The sequence below is a fragment of the Enhydra lutris genome, unplaced genomic scaffold (genome assembly GCF_002288905.1).
Source record: "Enhydra lutris kenyoni isolate GAN:26980312 unplaced genomic scaffold, ASM228890v2 scaffoldscaffold1, whole genome shotgun sequence".
Lineage (NCBI taxonomy): Eukaryota > Metazoa > Chordata > Mammalia > Carnivora > Mustelidae > Enhydra > Enhydra lutris.
Genome location: NW_019154085.1, coordinates 41,261,358 through 41,284,039, shown reverse-complemented (window position 1 = coordinate 41,284,039; position 22,682 = coordinate 41,261,358). Strand labels below are relative to the sequence as shown.

Below are 22,682 nucleotides of genomic sequence, written 5' to 3'. Positions count from 1 at the left end.
GAGCCCCATGTCCGGCATAGAGATTACTTTAAAAGAAAAAAAGGAATGTGACCACCAACTGGGTATTTGTTATTAAGGATTTCTTGAGTTTTTCATAATTGTTTGAGGCTTATGTTTTTTAAAAAAATGTTCATCTTTTAGAGATGAGTATTAACTATTAATAAATGATGTGCTAGCTGACATTCTTGCCTCAGAGGCCCTGGAAGGCAGCAGGCGGGACAGGAAATGGGTGAGGCTGTGGCACATGAGACAGGCTGCGGCAGTCATGGAGGTTGGGTGATGGGCGCCGAAGGCTCACATTTACCGCCCTCTCTGCACGTGTTTGCAATTGTCCACGGCAAAACATTGTTTAAGTATTTTTTTTACTTGTTACCTGCCATAAATATTTTTAGTTTTTCATTTAGCTTTTAACTTTTTGGTGCTATTCATGTCAGAGAAAGGCCGCAGAACTTTTCAGATGAGCGATGTGTCTGTCTGTCTGTCTGCTCTGAAGCCCAGTGTGGGCACACTCACTCCCCTCCATGTGGCTGGGTCCCATGAGCAGTTCTCAGTTGTCCTCTTCCCGCCCTCTGTGGCCTCTGAGGCGATCGGTGCCTCTCTGAGCCTAGAAACGCTTCTGTCACTTGGCTTAGGAGGACCACAGCTCCTCCCGGTCTCCCCCCGCCGCACAGCCCGCCCCCCCCACAGTTTGCTCTGTGCTCTTCTCTCCCGTAGACTGGACCTCGGCCTGGCGCTCTGCTTGTGGGACCTACTTGGTTGTCTGATAGCCATCCCCCTGCTATGTGACCCCTGTCCTCTCTCACACGCACCTCCGTTTCCCTCCTTGTCAGTCGGTGGTGGCACCTCCATTCCTCTGCTTGCTCAGGCCAGAACACCTGGGGGTCACCCTCAGTGCTTTTGTGTTTCGCATCCAGGTTTTCATGAAATCCTTTCAGTTCTCCCATCATGATTTGTCTAGGATCTGACCACATCTCATTCCCTCCACTGCTACACCCTGGGCACCTCTCCTCTGGGTTATTCTAGCAGCTTCCCGATGGATCTTTTTCTTTCCAGCCTGCATTTCCCCAGGGTCTATTCTTACAGAGACGTTGAGCGGTCCCTTCCCTGTGCTCCCAGGCCTCCTGTGCTTCCCTGTGTCTCTCAGAGGCCCTGAGTGCTTGCCCCGCTGGGCATGTCGGCCTCCGCGCTCTGGTCCCAGAGCACAGCTGAGGTGAACGTTCGCTTTTCTTAAGTTGCGGAAACTGGGTGCGGTTGCCGCCGTGCTCCCAGTCCCCGTGTCTTACTGGATTGTGCTCTCACTGCCGTCCTTCTCTAAATAATCTTTGGGTATATTTTAAAGTCTCTTTTACTCTTAATCATACAAGTAATGCTGGGCTTATTCTTTAAACCCCATTGGGGGTAGCGTATGGATAAAAGTCTTTGGCCACAGCCTACCCTAGAGCCCAGCCGGACGTCTCCGTGGTCTTGGCACGGCGTGACCTGACCACCCCAGCGAGTGCGAGTCCTTGCAGACCGTTGATGCGCTCACACCGGCACAGGGACAGATGAGCTGGACTTGTTCGTACGGTTTCCTTTAAATCATAAATGGGATCACGCTGCATGTATGACACTAGAACTTTGTTTCCCTTCGAATTTGTGAAGGTCTTTTAAAACCAGTGTGTATAAATCTATTTTATCCTTTTTTTAAAGACCTCTTGTAGTTTATTTAAGAGTTCCTGTTCGTGGACATTTTGATCCTTTGCTCTTTTTCTTATTCCAAGCAGTACAGTAGTAATCCTCCTTTTTCTTGCTTCCTTCTCTGCTAGCATAGTATAATTCAAGTTTTATTTACTCTCGTTGTGAATTTATAGGCAGGCAAAAGAGTAGGTTTTTCCCCCAAGGATGTTGGGAGTTTCTGATTTTTATTACTGTTATTTAAACTTTTGTTAATCATATCACACCGCCTGCATGGATCTCTTCCTGTGAGTTCATAGATGACCAGTTGTATCTCTTGGGTGCTCTGTAAAGGCTGATCTTTTATAGGATTCAGGGTTCAATGTGTATCTCTGAAATCGACCTAATCAGTCATATCCGGCCCAGACCCCAGCGCTGGTCCTCACGAGCAGGCGCTCATGCTGCGGGCCTGCTTGGGGGTGAGCAGAGTCTAAGCCTCAGATACAGACACCAGCAACTTTTTCCCCTCCTGGCTGGCCCCACCTAGCTCTTAGGAAGCAGAGCTCCCTTAAGTCATCTGAGCTGTACATATCCTCATCCCTCCAGAAATTACTAAATATAATAAGACAGACATGCCCAGGGTCCAACAGGGGCGTCTTTCCCAGTGCTGTATCTCAGAAACAGAGAACTGAATGTGGTTTTTCTCTCTTTTTGAACAGTGTTTAAAGCTCATGCTGGAGAAGTCTGGCCTGCCAGGTAAGTTTCAGACCATGACAAAGTCACTTATCTGTGTCCTCATAGTAAGTCATCTGTAAGCCTGATGACAGCCCCTCAGACATGCTTTCCTCCAGCTTTGTCATGCACGTAGTGCCTTCTCCTGGCTCCGCTGTTCAAGCTAACAGAAAGCCAGCTGTGGCTTAGCCGCTGCGAGGACAGAGAAGCTTGACAGGCTCCAGCACAGGCCCAGAAGAGCAAAGCCAGGATTTATGCCCTCTGGAATCACCCAGGCCCTTCACTGATTTTTTTTCTTTTTAACCTCATTGATTCAGAGTTTCAGTGCCTTGTGTTTCGTGCCGGTATTTTTGTGGTGTACATTAGGGAATGTAATATGAATGAAAAAAATAAATCCAGGGTATCTTTGAAGTAGCTCCCCGGGGGAGTCATGCAAGAGGGCTCCCGGGGCATCCCGTTGCTCTTGTTAGGGCGTTGGCCATCCTCAGACCTGCTGAGGAGAAACCTCTGGCACCCTGACCAGAAGGGAGGTTCTGGGCCCTGCGGCCCCCTTCTAGGAGCTGACGGGCCTCCGTGCAGGGACCAGCACCCATCCCATCTCACAGATGACAAGACGGAGGCTGAGAATGGTTAAGGGTTTAACCAGAGTCATACGGCGAGTAGCTAGGACTCTCTGCTTTCAGAACCCACGTTCTTCCTTCCACATTATGGTGCAAAGAAGGAATAGTGTTCACTTTTAACCTATTGGGGTTTGTTTGGTTTTTTAAACACAGAGGGGTGCCTGGGTGGCTCAGTTGGCTAAAGCGTCTGCCGTCAGCTCAGGTTGTGATCTCAGGGTCCTGGGATCAAGCCTCAAGTTGGGCTCCCTGCTCAGCAGGGAGTCTGCTCCTCCTTCTCCCACTGCTTCTCCCCGACTTGTGCTGCTCCCTCTCAAATAAATAAAATCTTGAAGAAAAAACACACTTAGATTAAGTACAATTCTTACTATATTTAAAACTAGAACTAATGGTAGGAGAGGATCTGCAAAGAACAGTATGGTAAGAATTAAAGACCTGTGGCATCTGGAGGTTCAGTATTAGATCTGTGTTTACTCCTTTGGCTGTAGCTTCTGGTGGGTGGGATGGCTGACTGTTTCTAAAACATTGCTTTTTTTTTTTTTTTACTTTTTTTTTTAATCAGAATTTCCAACTTTTACTCTATTCAGCTTCCCTCTCTGCCTCAAAAAATTTCCCGTTTCATCAGTACAGCAAGCATATTGAGAGAAATCTAATTAAAAACTATTTAACATTAATAAATTCTTGTTTATACCAACTTCATTAAAATGCTATTTTAGAAACATTGGTTTTTGTTAGATTAACCGGTAAATGGATGAGAACAGTTTGGTCGTACACATTATCAGTTGGTAAGAGATATTGGCCTATACTCTCAACCAAAACCATGAAATAAAACAACTTCATAATGATTTTAGAAGAGAGTCTATACCTAGATGGACAGTATCTGTATTCGTGTGTGATGAGTGCACGAGTAACTGATAAAAGTAGGACATCGGTGCCGTGTGACGGTAGCAAGGGTTAATCTGTTTGCAAGTATGCAGATCTTGGTGGAATAGAGAGGAAATTAACCGAATGGAAGGAATTGCTTTATTTTTCTCCTGCCTGGAAGAGAGAATTTAGAAGTCCGTTATTTGCTCAAATCCCATTTGATACTTGCTTATCCAGAGGGTCATTACTGACAAACTCTTAAAATATACTCTTAGTTTTTTATGCTGATTTTGATTCCTTCACAGGAGACACATGGCATTTACGAAAAATGGATTGGTGTTACGAAGCTGGAGAGCCTTTATGTGAAGAAGTAAGATTATTGTTACACGTTTTATTCTTAGAAATGATTGTGTTTGTGTTCCGTACAGGATACTCACCCTCACCCCACTGGCGTATACATTCTAGAGAAAACTTTCATTATTTTAGGCTACAAAAATCTGTACCTGGTCTCCGTCTCCTTCCTTACTGTATGTAGGTCTTTGCTAAAGTCAGAGGGAAGGTCTCAGCCTAGTGGGAACGTTTCTAACATCTGTGCTGAGTGCTCTTTTGACTTAAGAGAGTATGTTCCTAGAAATAGTAGGTCCTCGTGAGAAAGCAGAGGACTTCCAAGAACAGAAGACATTTGTGAAACAATGTGAAGATACAGTCTGAATTTTGAAACCTGAATATTTTAATCTCTGTTTCTCTGTAAGTTAATGACGGCAGAATTCATCTTACCAGCCAGTCACTCAGGCTCTGATCAAAGCTGCGTCTCTAGATCCAACCAAACTCTCTGGGTAGTCTTGGGAACAATTTTATTACAAGATAGTCGGACTCTGGTTAACCATCTTATTACTGACCTAGATAGCGTCGCACCTGCCGGTCAAACCCGTGGCCTTAGAGGTAGTCCCAAGAGGAAGCTCAGGGAGAAGCAAGCTTAGGTACTTGGGATCAGCCGTGCTCCCCCAAGTCCTGCTGTGCCTGCCGTACAGTGATAGCTGGTGGCCTCGCGCGTCAGCAGAAGGGTGATGAGGCAGGTGGCCTGGGCCTTCCCCTGGGGTGCTCTGCTGCCTGGGGCCGAGGGAGTGAGCGCAGAGAGGGGCCTCTGAGGCTCGGCCGCGAAGCTGACTGCCCAGACGCGGACCTCAGACCATCCGCAGGACATGCGGTTTGGGGGTCAGAGAGTGTGTCTAGTTGTGTGGCTTCTGCATTTTCTTCTCTCTTAATTCCCAAATCAGTATCAAATAAGTCACCTAAAAGCAAACTTACTGCACCTCTTTGCAGAGATGCTGTGTTTCCCGACCTTGTGTTTTTGGCCCACAGTGCTGCTGGCCCTGCGGTCCTTCATCTTTGCTCTCGGCTTTTCCACTCCTCCCTGGCCCTTCCCACAGCTGGCCGTTGGGCCAAGCTATTTTCGTCTTTTCTTTTTTGTACTCTTCCCTAAATTACACCAAGTGGCTGTCCCAAGTCAGGTGTTCCCCACTCCAGTGTATCGTGCATGTAGCGGCTGGAATGGTCTTTAAAAAACCCCTTCTCGTGCCTGGGTGGCTCAGTCAGTAAGCGGCTGCCTTTGGCTCAGGTCCTGGCTCGAGCCCCTCATCGAGCTCCCTGCTCAGCAGGAAGCCTGCTTCTCCCTCTCCCACTGCTTGTGTTCCCTCTCCCACTGTGTCTCTCTCTCTGTGTCAAATAAATAAATAAAATCTTAAAAAAAAAACCTTCTCAGAAAACTTGAGCAGCTTTTTTTCAAAGCAGCTAAAAATTCCTTAACATCTAGTTCACAGCCCTTCCATCTGTGACCTTCCGATCCAGCTTCCTGTCCTGTTACTTTCCAGCTGGTGCTCTAGTCTGTCTCGTCTCCTAAGCTCTTCCCCTTATTCTGGACTTGACCTTAACCCTGCTCTTCTTTTCGTGAGAATTCCTTCTCATTTCCTCTAGCTTTCCATAACCAGCCCAGCCTTCGGGCCTAACTGGTATTTCATCCTCTGCGGCTCAGTCTTCCGTGTCTCATCCCATCCGTCCCCTCTCCCCACAGCCTTTATGATACTTCCAGTCCATCCCCTGTGATTTAATGCAGAAGGAGAGGAGATACTACTTATAGTCTTAGTGTCTTTCCTGCCTCCTCGATGCCTGCTTTATTGTTTCTTTCTTTCTTGAAAGGGTTATAGAGTCATAGGATTCCAAGAAAAGATCCAGAGGTCTTGTTTGCTCCTGTCAGAAGTCATAAAGGAATTTCTGTTTCCCCAGGATGCAGCCCTGAGAGAAGTTGCGATACGTTCTGGAGATACTTTGCTTTTAATTGAAGGAAAACTTCCTCCTCCGGTAAGGTCTTGCTTCTGAATTGACATTTTGTAAGAACAGTTACTGCTTTCTGGTAACTGAGATGATGTTTCTCATTGTGTGGAGACACAGCCAGGCAGGAAGAGAATGCTGGGATTTGGGGTAAGTTCTCTCATCAGACAGCTGCTGTGTTTTACGTCTTCATAGAGTTCCCTCTTGCAAAATCAGTCGTATAAACCAGTTTATTTCCTGCTTTTCATATTTTAGTCCTTAACCTGACTGCAGAATCCAAAACCAGTCATTGTATCCAGGATGTGACTTACCAGTTTAATTCACACACCCCCCGTGAGAAATTTAGCTTGTTGTAAATGTCTTGTTTTTATACCTAATACTTAAATAGAAACCATCCTCAGGATTGTTCCAAAGTCAAAATGAACAGGTCATAAGGTATGAACTTTTTTAAGACTGGATGCTCGCTCTGTGTTGCCACATTGTTTTCCCAGAAAGCCGCACCAAACTGGTAGCCCCGTGAGCTGCAGACAAGAACACTCATTTCACTGCTCTGAAATAAACACCGCAGATTGCTGCTACCTAAGACCATTCTTTATTAAGTTCTTTTTAAGGTGGACACATGTAAAGATGGAAGTTAAAAAATGACCCCAGATTCTAGCACTTAGATAACCACTGGCTTATAATTAGGAAACTCAAAAGACGTGGCAGGCTATAAAATGAAGAGAGCTTTTCCCATTTTTTTCTCTCCAGAAAGAGTCACAATTAACTTACTTTGCCTTGCATATCCTTCCCAGAAAACAGTTATGCCTGTTTGTGTGCAGAATGTAAATATGTGCGTATCCCTTTTAAAGTTCACCCAAAGGGAATCGTATTCTATACCTTGTTTGACAAACATCTTTGTTTTTATTCACTTCCTCTATCTCGAGGATCTCCTCATACCCGCACACACACGGACGTTTCTGCATCACTTCGTGAATTATATTTTATTCCGTGATCTTTAAAGTTAACTTTTTAGTTGGTAATATTCATAATACAAGATTTGAAGTGTATAAAAGCCTGGGCCAGGAGAAGTAAGTCTGCCTCGGCCACTCAGGTCCTCCCTCTGTAGGCAGCCCATTTCCACTGGATCCTTTCAGAAGTCTGTACTTGGTAATGCATACATGTTTGTGTGTGTGTGTGTGTACACAGCACACCTGTTTGCACACATGCATTTTTTTTCTTACACAGAAGATTATTTGCTAGACAACCTACTTTGTACCTCGCTTTTTTCATTAATATTTTATGTCCATGTGTATGTTGCGTTCGTACACATCCAGCTGTTTCCCTCTGTTCGGTGGCTGTGGAATATTCCATTGTACGTAGGTACCATAATTTATTCAGCCAGTGTCTTCAAGGATTTAGGTAGCTTCCAGTCTTGATACAAACAACAATGCCCAAAATATCATATATATGCCATTTGGCGTGTATATATCTCTAGGATAAGTTCTAGAGCTGAAATCGGTTTGTCAGAAGTCCCGGCCTCCCCTAATATAACTGGTCTAGAGAGACCTGGAAGCTGGTTCATGGTTTTTGCTACCGGAAATGGTGTGTATCTATGGGGGGGAGCGGCTAGTAGATCAGGTTTATTTCATGAAGTTTCTTTACAGGAATCCAACTTGGAGCAATAGGTTCTTCTTTAGAAAGTTTCTGTAGGAATTTTAATGACTGAAAACTGCTTCTAAGTGGAGCGTCGTGCTGGTGGTGCCCTTAGCAGGCCTGAAAATACTCGTATCATTTGTTCTGTCCAGTGCTTTGGTATTCGTTTAGACTTGTCTTTGATTGTAGTAAGATCCTACAAGTAAGTGTATTTACAAAGATGCTTCTAAGCAAAGAACACTGAGTCCCCATCGTCCCAAAGACTAATTTTTATGATCTGAAACTTTTGATTGTAAAAACAATTAACAGGTATAGTATATGGCAGTTAATATACCCAAAAGGGAAAATAATAAACTCAGGAACATTTGTTGTTCTCAAGATACTTCTCTGTGTGTGTGGAAGTAGAAACGTAGTTAATCCATGTACCTCACCGTGGTTGGCAATGCTCCATTCTTCAGGGTTTCCTGAGGGTTCCCGTCTGGTTGTACCAGCCTGGGGGGCCCATGCGTCACTGGAAGAGTCCGTTCCGGATGAACAGCACCCCTTCCCCAGGTGGGGTCTGCAGACCTGCTTCCACCCACGGTGAGAATAGAACTGTAGCCACCAGCATGTCCTCCCGAGAGTACAGTGACTGCTTCTGCTCTGGGAGGCAGATGGAGTTTGTATCTTAAATGTAAGGGTGACAAATCAAAACCTATTCATTCTGTAGAAGAACCCCATCCTGTTTTTATCCAGTGCTCTGCAGCCTGTCAAGTGCCGTCTGTTACTGTCTTCATTATTCTGGCAACACATTAGAATTTGTCCACATCATCTTGCAAGATCCTCCTGCGGCGTACCCTCCCCCACCCCCCCATCACAGACTCGGGTACTGAGCCTGATAGTAGACGCGGGTTCCTGGCGGGGGCTGTGCACAGTCCACACCCCGCCCCTGCTTCCTTCCACTGCCACACCCCAGGGGCAGCTGCCGGGGTGCTTCGCCTCGTCTCTGACTTCTGAGGAGACACACAGGATTCAAACGTGCTGTTTTAGTCTTAGTTGCTTCTCCACAGACAGAATTCCGCACACACATCAGGATGAACAAGAAGTCACTAGCAGTGAGTCTCAGTTGCCATTTGTAAAAAGTAGATTTGTGCTTCATTTTAAAGAAAACACAGGGCGCCCTGGTGGCTCAATCAGTTAAGCCTCTGCCTTTAGCTCAGGTCATAGTCTCAGGGTCCTGGGATCAAACCCCCCATTGGGCTCTCTGCTCAGCAGGAAGCCTGCTTCTCCCTCTCTCTCTCTGCCTGCCATTCCCCCTGCTTGTGCTCGCTCACTCTAATAAATAAAATCTTAAAAAAAAAAAAAAAACACACAAATTAATTTCCTTTGTAACTAAAGAGAATATAGTAGGACCAACTCTTTATATGTTTTTTCTGTTTATTAGGTTTTCCTTATTTAGCCTTCTTTAGTGCCTTGGAGTATTACACACTTAATATTTCTTTTTACCTTTTAAGCCTCAGTACTGAAATCAACGTGAGTCACATTTTTATCTCCTTACTGCGAAGTTAGGGTTATACGTATGGAGCAATAAAATACTTCATACCGAATTACCTATGAAATCGGCATTAAGTTTTTTTGTTTGGGTTACATTAGGTAGGTACTAACTCTAAAAATGTTTTGGTAATAGAATAATAATTACATATAGAACTGGATACAACCTTAACCTTAAAAAGCTGTGTCTTTCTCCATAAAAGTAAAGGAAACAGTTCATTTTTTGATAGTCCTTCTAGATCACAACATCTGGGAAATAGTTTTTCATTCCTGAGTTTCCTAAAAGTATCTTCCTAGTGGTGCCAGCTCACGGTGTCCTTAAGACAGAAGAACGACGCAGGAAGAGAGCTCTTTCATTTGACCTACTTAATCAGACGTCTTAGTGTGTATTAGCAGTGTGCCCAGCAATCAACAGAGCAGATATGAGTGAAGTTATTCCAAATTTTAAATTTAGTTACCACCATTTATATCTAGAACTTCAGATAAGAGAACATTTTGTTTTCACCTTTTTAAAAATACATGTAGAAAGTCCTTCTTACTGTCGAAGATTCTTTTAGTCAGTAAACCTCTAGTGGCCGTTCACTGTGTGGCAGCCACCCGGGCACTGGACAGACAAAGAGGATAGACAGCCTGCCCTCTCTGGAGAATGACGTTCTTTTGGGGAGACGGATTAGGAATACTACACACACAACACGCAAGAAAATGATAAAAGACTAACGTGCTGGGATAAGTGTATGAGAGAAAGAAGCAGGAGGGTAAAATAAAGGGCAAGGGCGGTAAATCCTACCAGCAAAGGCCTCTCTGAGGAAGGAGAACATGTGGAGAAGAAGAATGTAGGCAGACAGCACAAATGTGCAATTTCTCGAACCCATTACAGTGAGAAAACCAGGACATGGTGCCCATGGCATGCTCCCTGCCGGCTGATGCCCCAGGCATGGCTTCCTCCCCTCCAAAGTCACCAGGGACCCGATTCATGGAACTCACATCCCGTTTCTCGAAGGGAGCTGTACTAAAGCTATCTATGATACCAAAACATGGTGTGTGTTTCAGAAACAGGAAGTAGACACAGTCCAGGCTCCCTTCTGACATCTGGCTCTGTCCGCTGTAGGTGCTCCCGGCGACCCGCACGGGGAGGTTTCCCTCCGCTTCCTGGGGGACCTGGAGATCTCCGAAGACACCACTGTGGCAGAGCTCAAGTCCCAGGTCAGGCTTCTTCCTGTGGCGCGGGAGTGGTGGCCTGGCTTCTTCCAGTGAGATATTAATACCTTCTTCTATTTCCTTTTCCCTCACTTACAGTCTTTCTGATAGGGCATGTGTTGTAGGCCACGTTCAGTGGTAAGTACCCAGCAGGCACTCCCGCGCTCGGCTCACACGGCCCTGGTGTGTGTTTCTGCCACTCGCCCTGTGGCTGTCATGTGTCCCCACTCGGACGGGCATGCTGTGCGCTTTCATTTGAATTTCTCCTCAGTGACTTGCGGCTTATGTTCATTTTGGTTTCTTAGGGAAACATGTGTTGGATCATCTGTGAAGCATTCACTTTACCCCTTTATTTACATTGTTCTTGTATCATTGTGGTCCCTGTCTTAAATGTCCGTTACAACATGTGTCCTAGAATGTGTAATTAGATACTGCATCCTTTTCTTACACACTCACACTCTAGACAGAGTGTTGGGTCCGGATGGAAAGGCTGGGCTGAGCACAACACGGAACGCTTTGGAAATTCCTGCTGTTGTCGGGCCCACAACGCGAGTATCTGCCGTCCGTCCTGGATTTTCCTGTGTGCACGCAGCATCTGAAGTAACCTTCCTCTTACTGCCATGAGAACAAGAGAGACTTTATTTTCTCGAAAGAAATACAGAGTTGCTGTTTTTAGATAAAAATTGAGTACTGGCTGTTTTATATATTACGGTCTCAATCTATAAATAGCTGTCAGCCTGCTAAATGAGTACAGAAGTTTAGGCCTAGCAGCTGCATCCAAAGATTCTGGAACATTCCACTGACAGCCAACCTTGAAGAACTCACAACCTTGAAGAACTGGCTTTCGTTAGAGCTTTTGCGAGTTACACTCACATTGAAATGAATTTCTAAGTTTCACTTCCTGAAATATTTAAAAGGAGCTTTTGGCTCATTGGAAAATTCACTCATCCCTCAAGCTGGCTTCCCGCAAGAGGAAGACAGAAGTGACTGGATGTATTTCATTTTAGAGATACCCCGTGATTTTTTTTTTTTTTTTAATAGAGTTTATCATTCCTCGAGGCACTCTTCCCTCAGATGTCACTGTGTAGTGTCTGTGTCTTCCTAAAGCAATGTATCTAGAGTGCTTTTTCAAACCATTGGAGAAATGTCTGTTTTCTTTCTAGGCCATGACCTTGTCCCCCTCCTCGGAGTTGGTCATCCCCTCCCCAACCTTCCTCAGAGCCTGGACCATGGAAGGCCAGCGCCCCAGCAGGCTTTTACGTGCCAACCAGCAGCAGCTCAAGTAGGTTCCTCAGCGGAATCGCCGTCTTCCCTCGCCACCACGCTGAGGGCCGGGGGGGTTGGGAGTTCGGGCTTCCTGCTGGCAGCTGGGTGAAGCTTTCCATCAACACTCTGGGGCTTTACTTTTCCATATTAGGCATAAATGTAGCTCCCTGTATGTTTACTGTGCTTCAGGTACCATGAACAGAATGTTGAGTTTTTCAGGCTTTATTGGGATATCATTGATACACGGCGCTGCGTACGTTGAAAATGATCGTTGCCCTGGCGTTAGCCAAGCCTGCAGGTGTCACATAATTAGCATTTCTTTTTCGTGGTAAGAACATTCAGGATGTACTCTCTAAAGAACTTTCCAGTCTGTGATACAGTGAACTGTAAGCACGGTGCTGGACATGAGAGGCTCTGTCTGAACTTACGGATCTTGAACTGGAAGTTGGGCATCTCTGACCAACATCTCTTACCCCCAGCCCCTCGCAGCCCTTAGAAACCGCCATGTACAGTTCCTATGCGTTTGGCCTTTTTAGAATCCACACGTATGTGATACCACACTTAACTGTCACACTTCACTTCACTATTAGCCGAATGCCCTCAAGGTCATCCATGTTGTCACAAGTGACAGGATGTCCTCCTGATACTCTGTTGCATACACGTGTACACCACCTCCCTGCCCGTCCATCCTTCCGTTGACGGACGCTTGGGTGGTTTCCGTATCTTGGCTGCTGTGAATAGTGCGGCTGTGAACGTGGGAGCGAGGATATCACTTCCGAGATTGTTTTCATTTCCTTCGGATACAAGCCCAGAAGTGCCAGATCGTATGGCTTGTTCTATTTTTAATTTTTTGAGGAACCTCCAAAAAATTGACTTTACCAGTTCACATTCCCACCAGCAGTGCACAAGGGTTCCCGTTTCCTCCACATCCCCGCCAACACTGTTCTCGCCTTTTCGGTGCTAGCCGTTGTGACGAGTGGGAGGACGTCTCTCCCTGTGCTTGTGAGTCACACTTCTTTGAGGATGAGTGACGGTCAGCACCTTTTCATGTACTGGGGGGCATCTGTGGATCTTCTGGAGAAAAATGTCAGTTCCTCTGCCCTTTTTTTTTTTTTTTTTAAAGATTTTATTTATTTATTTGACAGAAATCACAAGTAGGCAGAGAAGCAGGCAGAGAGAGAGGAGGAAGCAGGCTCCCTGCTGAGCAGAAAGCCCGATGTGGGGCTCGAACCCAGGACCTGGGATCATGACCCGAGCCGAAAGCAGCGGCTTAACCCACTGAGCCACCCAGGCGCCCCCTCTGCCCATTTTTTAATAGTATTTATGGGTTTGGTTTTTTTTTTATTCTTGAGCTGTATGGGTTCTTTATTAACCCTCTATAACATACATGATTTGCTAATTTCTTCACCCATTTCCTAGGCCACATTTTCATTTTGTTGATGGTTTCCTTTGCTGTGCAAAAGCTTTTTAATTTGATGCAGTCCCAGTTGCTTATTTTTGCTTTTCTTGTCTTTTCCTTTGGTTTCAAATGAAAAAATCATTGCCAGGGCCAGTGTGAAGGAGCTTACCTCCTGTGTTTTCTTCTAGGAGTTTTGTGGCTTGGCCCTTACAGTCTAGTCTTTTAATCCGTTTGAGTCGATTTTGGGATATGACGTGAGATGGCCATCCAGCTGCGTTCTGTCACACATGGCTGGCCAGTTATCCAGCACCATCTACTGAAGAGACCAAGACTGTCCTTTCCCTGTTGTGTGCTCTTGGCTCCTTTGTTGTAAATTCACTGGCCGTATGTGCATGGGTTTATTTCTGAGCTCTCTGTTCTTTTCCACTGATCTTTGTGTCTGATTTTATGTGAGTGCCATACTGTTTTGATTACTGTAGTCTGAAATCAAGAAAGATGATACCTCCAGCTTTGTTCTACTTTCTCAAGATTGCTTCAGATCTTTGGGATCTCTTGTGGTTCCATACAAACTTTCAGATTGGTTTCCTATTTCAGTGAAAAATGCCATTGGAATTTTGATAGAGATTGCATTGAATCTGCAGATCACTCTGGACAATGGGGACATTTTAGCAACATTCCAGCTCAGCAGCATGGCATATCTTTCCATTTCCATATGTCTTCAGTGTCGTTCATCAATGTCCTACGGCATACAGATCTTTCACTTCCTAGGTTAAATTTATTTCTGCATATTTTATTCTTTTTGATGCTCTTGTAAATGGAACTGTTTTCTTGTCTTTCTGGTAGTTCACTATTAGTGTATAAAATGCTAAGTGGTTCTCGTATCTTGACTTTGTGTCCTGCAACTTCACTAAATTTATTTAGTTCTTTGGTGTTTAGGGTTTTCTACATGGAATAGCATGACATCTGTAAGGAGAGGCAGCTGTACTGTTCCCTTTCTGATTTTATGCCTTTTCTTTCTCTTCCTTACCTGATGGCTCTAGCCAGGACTTCCAGTGGAGCGTTGGGTCAGAGTGGCACAAGCGGGCACCTTCTCCCTGCGGCGGAGACAGGCGTGCGGACGCGCAGCCGTCGGTGGATGAGCTGCTGGTGATTCTCGCGTCTGGCCTTTACTGTGTCCGGTTAGGTTTCTTCTCCTACCGGTTTGTCAAGTGAAGTTGCCATGAAAGAATGTAGAGTTTTGTCACATGCTTTTTCTTCATCCGTTGAGATGATGACTTGTTTTGCCCTTCACTTTGCTGTATCACATTGGTTGATTTGCAGACGCTCAACCACCCTTGCGTCCCTGGAACAAATCCCACTTGATCGAGGTGTAGGAGTTGGGATTTGGTTTGCGGATATTTTGTTGAGCATTTTTACATCTGTGTTCAGCCAGGGTATTGGTCTGTAACTTTTCTTGGGATATTCTTGTCTGGTTTTGGTATCAGGGTAGTGCGGGCCTTATAATAGCTCTTCAGCTTTCTGGAATCGCTGGGGAAGGACTGCTGGTAATTCTTGAAATGTTTGTTAGAATTCACCAGTGAAGCCATCTGGTCCTGGGCTTTCCTTTGTTCAAGGTGTTTTGTCACTTACTCAGTTGCTTACTTAGTAACTTACTCCGTTCTCTTACTGTAACTGCTCTGTTCAGATTTTCTCTTCGCGACTCAGCACATGCCGAGGTCTGTCCATCTCCCCCAGCTTGTCGGCATCTACTCATTCATAGCTGTCTCTCAGATTTTGAATGTCCTTATTCACTGTAATCTTTTGCTTAAAAAGAAAGCTTAGTGTTTTTCCCCCAAAAATCTAAAAAATTAAGTATGTCACTCACTGTTATTTTGTTTCATTTCTTTTATCAGGGAATACAAACTGGGAAGGAAAACTGAGATCTGCTTAGAGCCCCTTGAGAAAGAAGAAAATTTGGGGTAAGTCATCCGATTCTGCGTGCTTGACTTGTCATGGTGGGTAGTTTCTTGAAAACCTTAATAGCGTGTTCAATAGTAAAGGGTTTTCCCCACTGCTGAGCGGCCTGGCAACTTAAACCAGACTGTGTTCTACAAATGCGTTTGTGTGTCTGGAACTGGGAACTCATCTTCCCATGAAAACAGTGAGTCACAAATGCATGTTGACTCCATAGTGATCTCCGAGTACGAGCAGGATGCTCCTTCCCAGCCCTCATCCGTGCCCTAGGACAGTCTTTTGCCAGCACCTATCACCACCCCCTTGCCCTCCTTCATCATCATCACAGCCTGACATAGGAGACCCTCATGTGCGACTTGGCTCCCACCACTGTGATGTGAGCTTTGCGGTCACTGCTCTACCCCCAGAACCCACAACCGCGCCTGTGTCAGAGCCAATGATTAATTATTGACTAAAGAAATACCCCAACGGGGTCTGTAATCAAACTTTCCTATTTCTTTTATCATGATAAGAAAATATTTTTTAAGACCTTCTGTCAGCATCACTGCAGGGTAAGGTGGTTCTGCGTGATGTGACAGGAATACCGTTCCCGCCGCCGGATAGTAGCGGGGACTCTGCTTCAGCGTATCTCACCTTCACTTAGCCCCATGGCTTTTATGAAAGTGCATTCTCACTGCCAACTGTATTGACCAGGAGTAGTGTCCTGGAGGGAGATTTCTGGATCAAACTGGTATGAACATCTTAAACTTCTTAAAACCATTCAGTTCCTTTCCAGGTAAGTCCTTCCCATGTACGTTCCCACAGGCAGTGCTCATGAGTATCGCTCCCTTCAGCCTCAAGCCAGCACTGAATATTTTCTTCATTTAAATGTTTGCTAAATTGATCAGTGAGAAATGGTTGTCTGTCTCATTTGCTTCAGTGCTCTGATCGCTAGCCAAAGCGGGCATTTTTCTCAAAGGCTTATCATTTGTAAGCCATTTGTGTTTTGTGAGTGTGTGAGTTCATGTATTTTGCATGTTTTTGTAAAGGGGTCTTAGGAAAAAGTCTAATCTGTGAAGCCTTCTGAAATAACAGCACTGACCCTCTGTCACATTTGTCGTAAGCAGTGAAGACCTGCTTGGGGACGCCCCCATCCTTGCCCAGCCTCCGGAGCTCTCTCCTCTCCCTTTCTTGGGAAGCCCTCTGCCACCCTGGCCCCGCCAGGCCTGCTCTCTCCCCAGGCCCTTGCCTCTGGCATTTCCTTTTTTCTTTTGGTAAAAGCACCCCACAACCAAAATAGAACTGAAACCCAGCATGTAAAATCACACACAGTGTCCCCCGCCTAGACGTGCATACACGCTTTCCCTTCTCCCTCCCCACCTTCCAGCCAGAGCCTCCTGTCCTGTGACCCGCTCCCTGGGCCCCCCACAGTCGCTAAGCCCTCACTCACTCCTTGCTGCCCTCCCCCCACTGCAGCTAATGGAGCTTTCTCCTGCCAACTTCTGGTTCAGAAATCGGCCTCTTCTGGGGCACAGCTGCGGCCCTCATTGTGTGTTCCTTCCCTGCCGCCTCCCAGAAGACGCCACCGCCGTGGGTGCCCACGATGGGAGCTTCCCCCAGCTCAGGCAGGGTCCAGGTGAAAGGAAAGCAAAGCAGAGAAGAGGGTTAGAGGGTTTGAGGAAAGAAGATCTGTCCTTCTGAAAACCAGAGGGTCAAGGGGAAGCTTCGCCCGTCACTGCCCCTGCCCCATGGTTCCTGCGACCTTGTCTTTCCGCTTCTCTTCTGCTGCAGCCCCCACGACGTGGTGCTGAGGACGCAGATGCGCCTCCCTGGCGAGAGGGCCTACACCCCGTGCGCGGACCTGGTGTGGGACACCGCCCGAGGCTGGACGGCCAGCTCCCTGCGGCAGCGGGTCGCCTACTTCTGCTCTCTGCCCGTGGAGAAAATTGAAATTGCCAAGTACTTCCCGGAAAAGTTTGAGTGGCTTCCGATATCGAGCTGGGTAAAGTTGCAGGCTTTCTCGGGAGGCTGGGCCTTCCTGGCATAGTGAATAGGTTAACTGCCGTTTCTCACAGACAGGGAATTTGGTAAGAATGTGAATTTTCTTTATTCAAGATGCTTGCTTTTTTCTATAGAACCAACAACTTACCAAGAGGAAAAAGAAGAAAAAGCAAGATAATTTGCAGGGGGCGCCTTATTATTTGAAAGATGGAGACACGATTGGTATTAAGGCAAGTTATTTAACAACAAATTTACCATTTCAGTAGAACACCAGGATCGGTGATTTTTTTTTTTTAATTTTATTTATTTGACAGAGATCACAAGTAGGCAGAGAGGGAGGGGGGAAGCAGGCTCCCCGCTGAACAGAGAGCCTGATGCAGGGCTTGATCCCAGGACCCTGAGATCATGACCTGAGCCGAAGGCAGAGGCTTAACCCACTGAGCCACCCAGGCACCCCATCAGTGACTTGAGAGAGAAGTTGTATCAAATCTTCAAGGCTCAGATAGTGCCTTTTCCCTACATTGTTTCAGAGAACAGAAATAAGAGGGTAGGCCAGACCAACCACTCCTTTCCTGAGGCCAGTAGAACCTCAGTATCAAAATCTTAATTTTGGGTTGGCCTTGCATGAAAATGCTCTTGCGGAAGTTTTAACATGAAGTGCGTTGCTGTAGGTTTGGGGTCAGTCCCAACACCAGGGTAAGACATTTCCTCCCATGCCTAGTTTGCTCTGAGTTTTTTCTTCCATCCTGAGCTAGCATTGGCATATTAAATTCCCACTGTTACTGCACCTGTTGAATTAGCTCCCTGGCTTCCCGTCTTTAATCTGGTGTCTGTTACAGAAGGGGACAGAGCCTTCCTCACCTACTGTGGACCAACCTCCTTTGTCACATAGTGATATTTTTATATTAAGAATTAATAACTTTAATCCTTAAGAATTAATTTAACTTAAGGATTAAGTTGCTAATCTATACTTTCACATCAAGGAATAAGCATTCCCGGAAGCCCCACTTCATCCAGCGTTGTGCCTCCTCCCCGCCAAAGAGAAGTGAACACACACTGAGAGAGAAATAAGGGGAATTCTGAAAGCAAGGCCTAAAGCCATCCTTCCTAGACTGTTCTTCTGCAGAGACCACAGGGAGTGCTGCGGGGGTGGTACCCACATCCGTCAGCCGGGCAGCCCTGGCACGTGCAGGGAGGGGACGTGCAGAGGGTTCCCTGAGACACTAGCTATAATAGCATCGACTGGAAAGAAGAGTGACCCCCAGGAAGGGGACAGAGAAAACGAAAGTGTGGATGTGGTGGCACGGAAGCCAGCGGTTGACATCAAGACATCAGAGCCCCATGTGTCAGCGCAGAGAGACAGCCCATCATTTAATGTTGAAACGAAGTCACAGGGTCACTTCCAGGAACTGGAAGACCCTGTGCAATGCTAAGGGTCACAGAGGGTCATGCCCCCAGGTAGTGCTCAAGTCCAGGCGAGGACGGGAGCAGCAGTGCTCACCTCCAGGGGCGGTGGAGGACCAGCGGCTGATTCAGATATATGCATCCCGAGCACCATGTACTGGAGCAGAGGTCCATGCGTCTGCTCCGTTTTTCTCACCTGAGAACTGTGCGCGGACACAGCAGGATGCTCCCATGGTCGCTCGGTGACTAAGTACATTCATATTCCAGTAGCTGTGCGTGCTGTGCTTTTTAAGAACTGTGAAACACTACAAAGTATGAAAAGGCACAGCAGTAGCGAGACAGACACCCAGGTCCTCAGAGCGGCGCAGGCATGTGGCCCGGGGGTCCAGACACACCAGGTACGGGACTTCCTCATCCCCAGATGGCACCCACTCCTACCGTTGGCCTGGGAGTTCAATGGCGCGGGAGCGGGTTACCTCTGCTGGATGCACCCAAGGGAGGCGGTCAGGAGCCAGGAAGCCGAAACACACCGGGACGGCCAGCCCCAGAGTCCTTCCTAGAGCGCCGCTCGATGAGGCCGGCCTGGGGGTGGCCAGTGTTCCTGGGGAAGGACATCTGTATAGGAAACTGACTGCAGCCCCTCAGGAGACCATGGGGGGCAGCCTGTGTCTGCGGAGGCTGGGGGTTAGCAGACCGGGCTCGCGGGGCAGCTGTGGAGATATGTGGGGGGACATGGTGACAGTATTTCTAGATGAGCAGCTGTACTCCTAGCGGGATGGAGTGCACGTGATCCAACAGGCGTGTCCCTGTGCCGGGTCTCCATGGAGCCTTGGTGGCCAGAGGCAGAGGTCCAAGGGCTGGCACAACAGTCCCCATGCCAGCTCTTCGTGCCATTTGCTGAGCTAGTCCCCAGCCCTGAGATGCTTGGTGTCCACTGTTGAGGTGAATTCAGATGGGCTTATGTTAAGGTCTTTTTTACGTACACCTTAAGTGTCTGAAAACGTTGTTCATTAATTATTTTGAAATGCAGAATCTCCTGGTTGAGGATGACGAAGATTTCAGTACAGTCAGAGATGACCTGGGAAAGGAAACACAGAAGCAGCTCGCTCTGGGAAAGAAAAGGTACCATCCCGGCCCTCATGCCCACGGCAGCTTCCGCTGGCGGCCCCCAGACGCTAGCTCTCCCCGCCGGAGCGCCCTTGATGGGGCTTGGAGCGCTGCTTTCCAGACTGTGCTGGAAAGACATGCAGCCTGGGGGCTTCTTGTCTGCTGCCCAGACCTATTCTTTACATCATCCCCTAACCGGGCTTTCTGGGAACCTGGGCAGAACACAGGGTGAAGCACCCCCCAGCCCCGGTCTCAGGAACTCGCCCTGCTGGTCCGCTTCCTCCCTGCTACCCTCTCAGCCCCTCACCCCTCTCCATCACCTGAACAAATGAGCACTCGAGATCACTCGTGCTCCAGCCGCTCCCTCCTCTGTCTGCCCTCGTCCAGCCAGGGGTCCTCCCCAGGCCACTGCCCTGCTCAGCACATGGACCCTGCACCCCCCTCGTGCCCCATCCTTCTGCTCCCTCCTTCCTTTTCGGCACATAGCCCAGCTGTCTCCCCTGGCCGCGGGCCACATACACCTCCCAGAATCTGCCAGAACATTCTACCTCTGTCAGTCCTTTGAACTGGACTAGTCATGTGTCTGGACCTGGCTTTCACCCCTATATCCACATTACCCCATGCCGGCCACTCCAGGGGTGCCCCTGTCCTCCTTACCTGCTCCCTGCCTCCAGTCTCCTGACATCTTGGTCCTCAGTCAGCTTCTGATGCGGGCCCAGGGCTCCTTCTTCCTGGGGTAATGCAGCGACCTGACCCAGCCCCTCCTTGCCTCCGCACACTCCCGGCTGCCGCAGTGTCCAGTGGGGCCAGAGGAAAGCGCACACAAGAACGGGCTGAGGGGGAGGGAGTGTCCCTCGGGCAAGCACAGCTGTACTGATACATGGGGCTGCACGTTTCAGACGTGTGCCTCTGTGAATGCCACATTTCGATTCAAAAGGTACGGGGCACCTGAGTGGCTCAGTCGAGCATCCGACTCTTGGTTTTGGCTCAGGTTATAGTCTCAGGGTCAGGAGATGGAGCCCCATGTTGGGCTCTGCACTCAGCGGACAGTCTGCCAGAGATTCTCTCTCCCCGTCCCTGACCCTGTCCCACCCTCACGCTCTCTCAAGGTAAAGGTGTATTTTGCTGTGAGACATTTTGACCCAGCGGACTGGGAGCGTCTGACTCCCTGTGTGGACAGGGTGTGGGAACCCACTCTCCTGTCGCAGGGCGGAAGGGGGCTGCATGAATTGAGGTCCTCCAGCTGAATAGTCTGGAAATACCTGCCAGAGGTCCACATGCACATTGCTGGGGCCTGTTTTAACTTGAGGGGAGTCATCCCAAATCCCGCGACCTGGTGAGGCCTCCGGCGTCTGTGGCTGAGTCAGTGACGGCCTCTTGTGTCTCCTGCAGCCAAGAAGCCCTTCGTGTGCCGAGCAGTGACCTTTCCTCCGGTGCCAAGACACCCGGCCGGCCCCGCGCACCAGAAGCTTCTCTCTCCATCCATGTCGGGAGTTTCAGATAGCACTGGCTGCCACCAGCGTCCCCGGGGGCTCTGCATTCCTGCAGCGGCTCGCCAGGTGGGGCGCTTTTTGGCCTTCTGCAGACAGACGCTCCAAATCCTCCACCTCGTTACAAGCAGAGGGATGTCCTGCCTTGGGCCAGGCAAGTGCACCTTACACGTGGCCACGCTGCACTGCACACCGCGCCGGGGGGTGGCCCAGACCTGGCAGTGTCCTCCAGCAGCCGGTGACATGCTGTCCTCACGCCATACCTGACTCCAGCCACCATTCGTAGAAGAAAACTCCCCGGTCTTGCATGAACCACAGGCATGGGTACGACGGCACGCTGCCAACCTTGGACCGACCTGCCGTTGGAAGTCTGCACGGTCCGTCTTCCCCGCCTTATTCCACTGTTCACGTGAGGGTGTCGGCCCCTGAGCCGACAAAGGTTCGGACAGCTCCGCTCACACGATGGGCCGGCCCGGCTCAGGCCACCCAGCCGGTGGCTGTTTTCTGGTCCCCACGGCCCCGCGCCCCCTGCGGTCTGAGTTAAAACAGATTCTGAAGCCTCAGCTTGCTTTCTGGCCAAAGGAAAGAGGAGGCCTCAGGCGTAGCTATGCGGGGGGCGGCGATCCGAACCGTCTCGCTGCCAGAGCCTCTCTGGGGCTGCAAGCCTGGTTGGGGCACACGAGCCTGGGAGTGCTGAGGCGGCAGCATGGAGTGGCCTCAGCACAGGGGACAGGACGTAAAACCGAGACACTACTCTTCGTGAAGCACGGCTCACGGTCGGATTTGAAAGACTTCATCAGCATTTATGACGGACCCGCCTCTGGTACAGACCAGCTGATGGGACACGGGCACACGGGGAGACCTCACGCCTTCAGACTCCGGCTGGGTCCAAAGCAGGGTTCCTGGGGAGGGAACACACTTCACTTTCTTACCTCAGATGAGGCTTCGTGGCGGCTCTTGCTGTGCAGGCCTATCGTGCTCGCTGCCCGCCGGCGCTGAGATGGTGCCCACGTGCTAGGAGACGGAAGGCAGCCGTGGACCAGTGTCCCAGCCGTGCCACCAGCTTGGGGAACCGAGGTTGACGTCTCACGTGGTTTCCGCAGAGCGCATCCCCAGGCCCAAACCGGACATGAGGGGCTAGGGCCGGCAGCCGGGCCCTCGGGGAAGCTGCTCCGTTCCTGCTGCTCTGACGCAAGCTCCTTGCTCTGCCCTTGTTTTTGGGTGATCAAATATTAAAGAAATAACGGAAAAACTTTGCCTTGGGAAAACCAGGGGCCTCGCCAGACAGTCCTCCCAGCCGCGCAGGTGGCTGTGCCTTCATGTGCGAGCCTCAGGCTGCTGTCTGCCCGCTGGCCTGGCCTCTCCCTCCCATTGGGGGAGTGGGGCTCCATGGAGAGCTGTAAGATTCTGTTAAACTTTGTTCGGGTTGCAGTCTCCCCATTTCTGTTGTGCACCAACTATTCCATGTTCTCCTCGGCATTTTTCCCCCAAGTGCACTTCAGATGCTCAATAAACGTTTATATTTAG

At 48.5% G+C, this 22,682-nt stretch overlaps 1 protein-coding gene across 5 annotated transcripts in view; it reads left to right on the top strand.

The window, feature by feature from the left end:
* LOC111145971 (ubiquitin specific peptidase 40) overlaps positions 1 to 22,682 on the top strand; it is a 75,969-nt gene extending 53,287 nt beyond the window's left edge. For 3 of the 5 annotated variants that reach the window (XM_022501323.1, XM_022501316.1, XM_022501339.1), the window contains 11 exons: positions 2,373 to 2,409; positions 4,172 to 4,236; positions 6,150 to 6,224; positions 8,288 to 8,411; positions 10,468 to 10,562; positions 11,720 to 11,838; positions 15,114 to 15,179; positions 16,945 to 17,155; positions 17,289 to 17,384; positions 19,589 to 19,680; positions 21,058 to 22,682. In XM_022501323.1, the coding sequence (XP_022357031.1) occupies positions 2,373 to 2,409; positions 4,172 to 4,236; positions 6,150 to 6,224; positions 8,288 to 8,411; positions 10,468 to 10,562; positions 11,720 to 11,838; positions 15,114 to 15,179; positions 16,945 to 17,155; positions 17,289 to 17,384; positions 19,589 to 19,680; positions 21,058 to 21,169 (1,092 nt within the window). In that variant the 3' untranslated portion in view covers positions 21,170 to 22,682. Of the gene's footprint in view, positions 1 to 2,372; positions 2,410 to 4,171; positions 4,237 to 6,149; positions 6,225 to 8,287; positions 8,412 to 10,467; positions 10,563 to 10,655; positions 11,839 to 15,113; positions 15,180 to 16,944; positions 17,385 to 19,588; positions 19,681 to 21,057 lie in introns of those variants that run through there. The other 2 variants (XM_022501331.1, XM_022501347.1) reach the window with 2 other exon arrangements.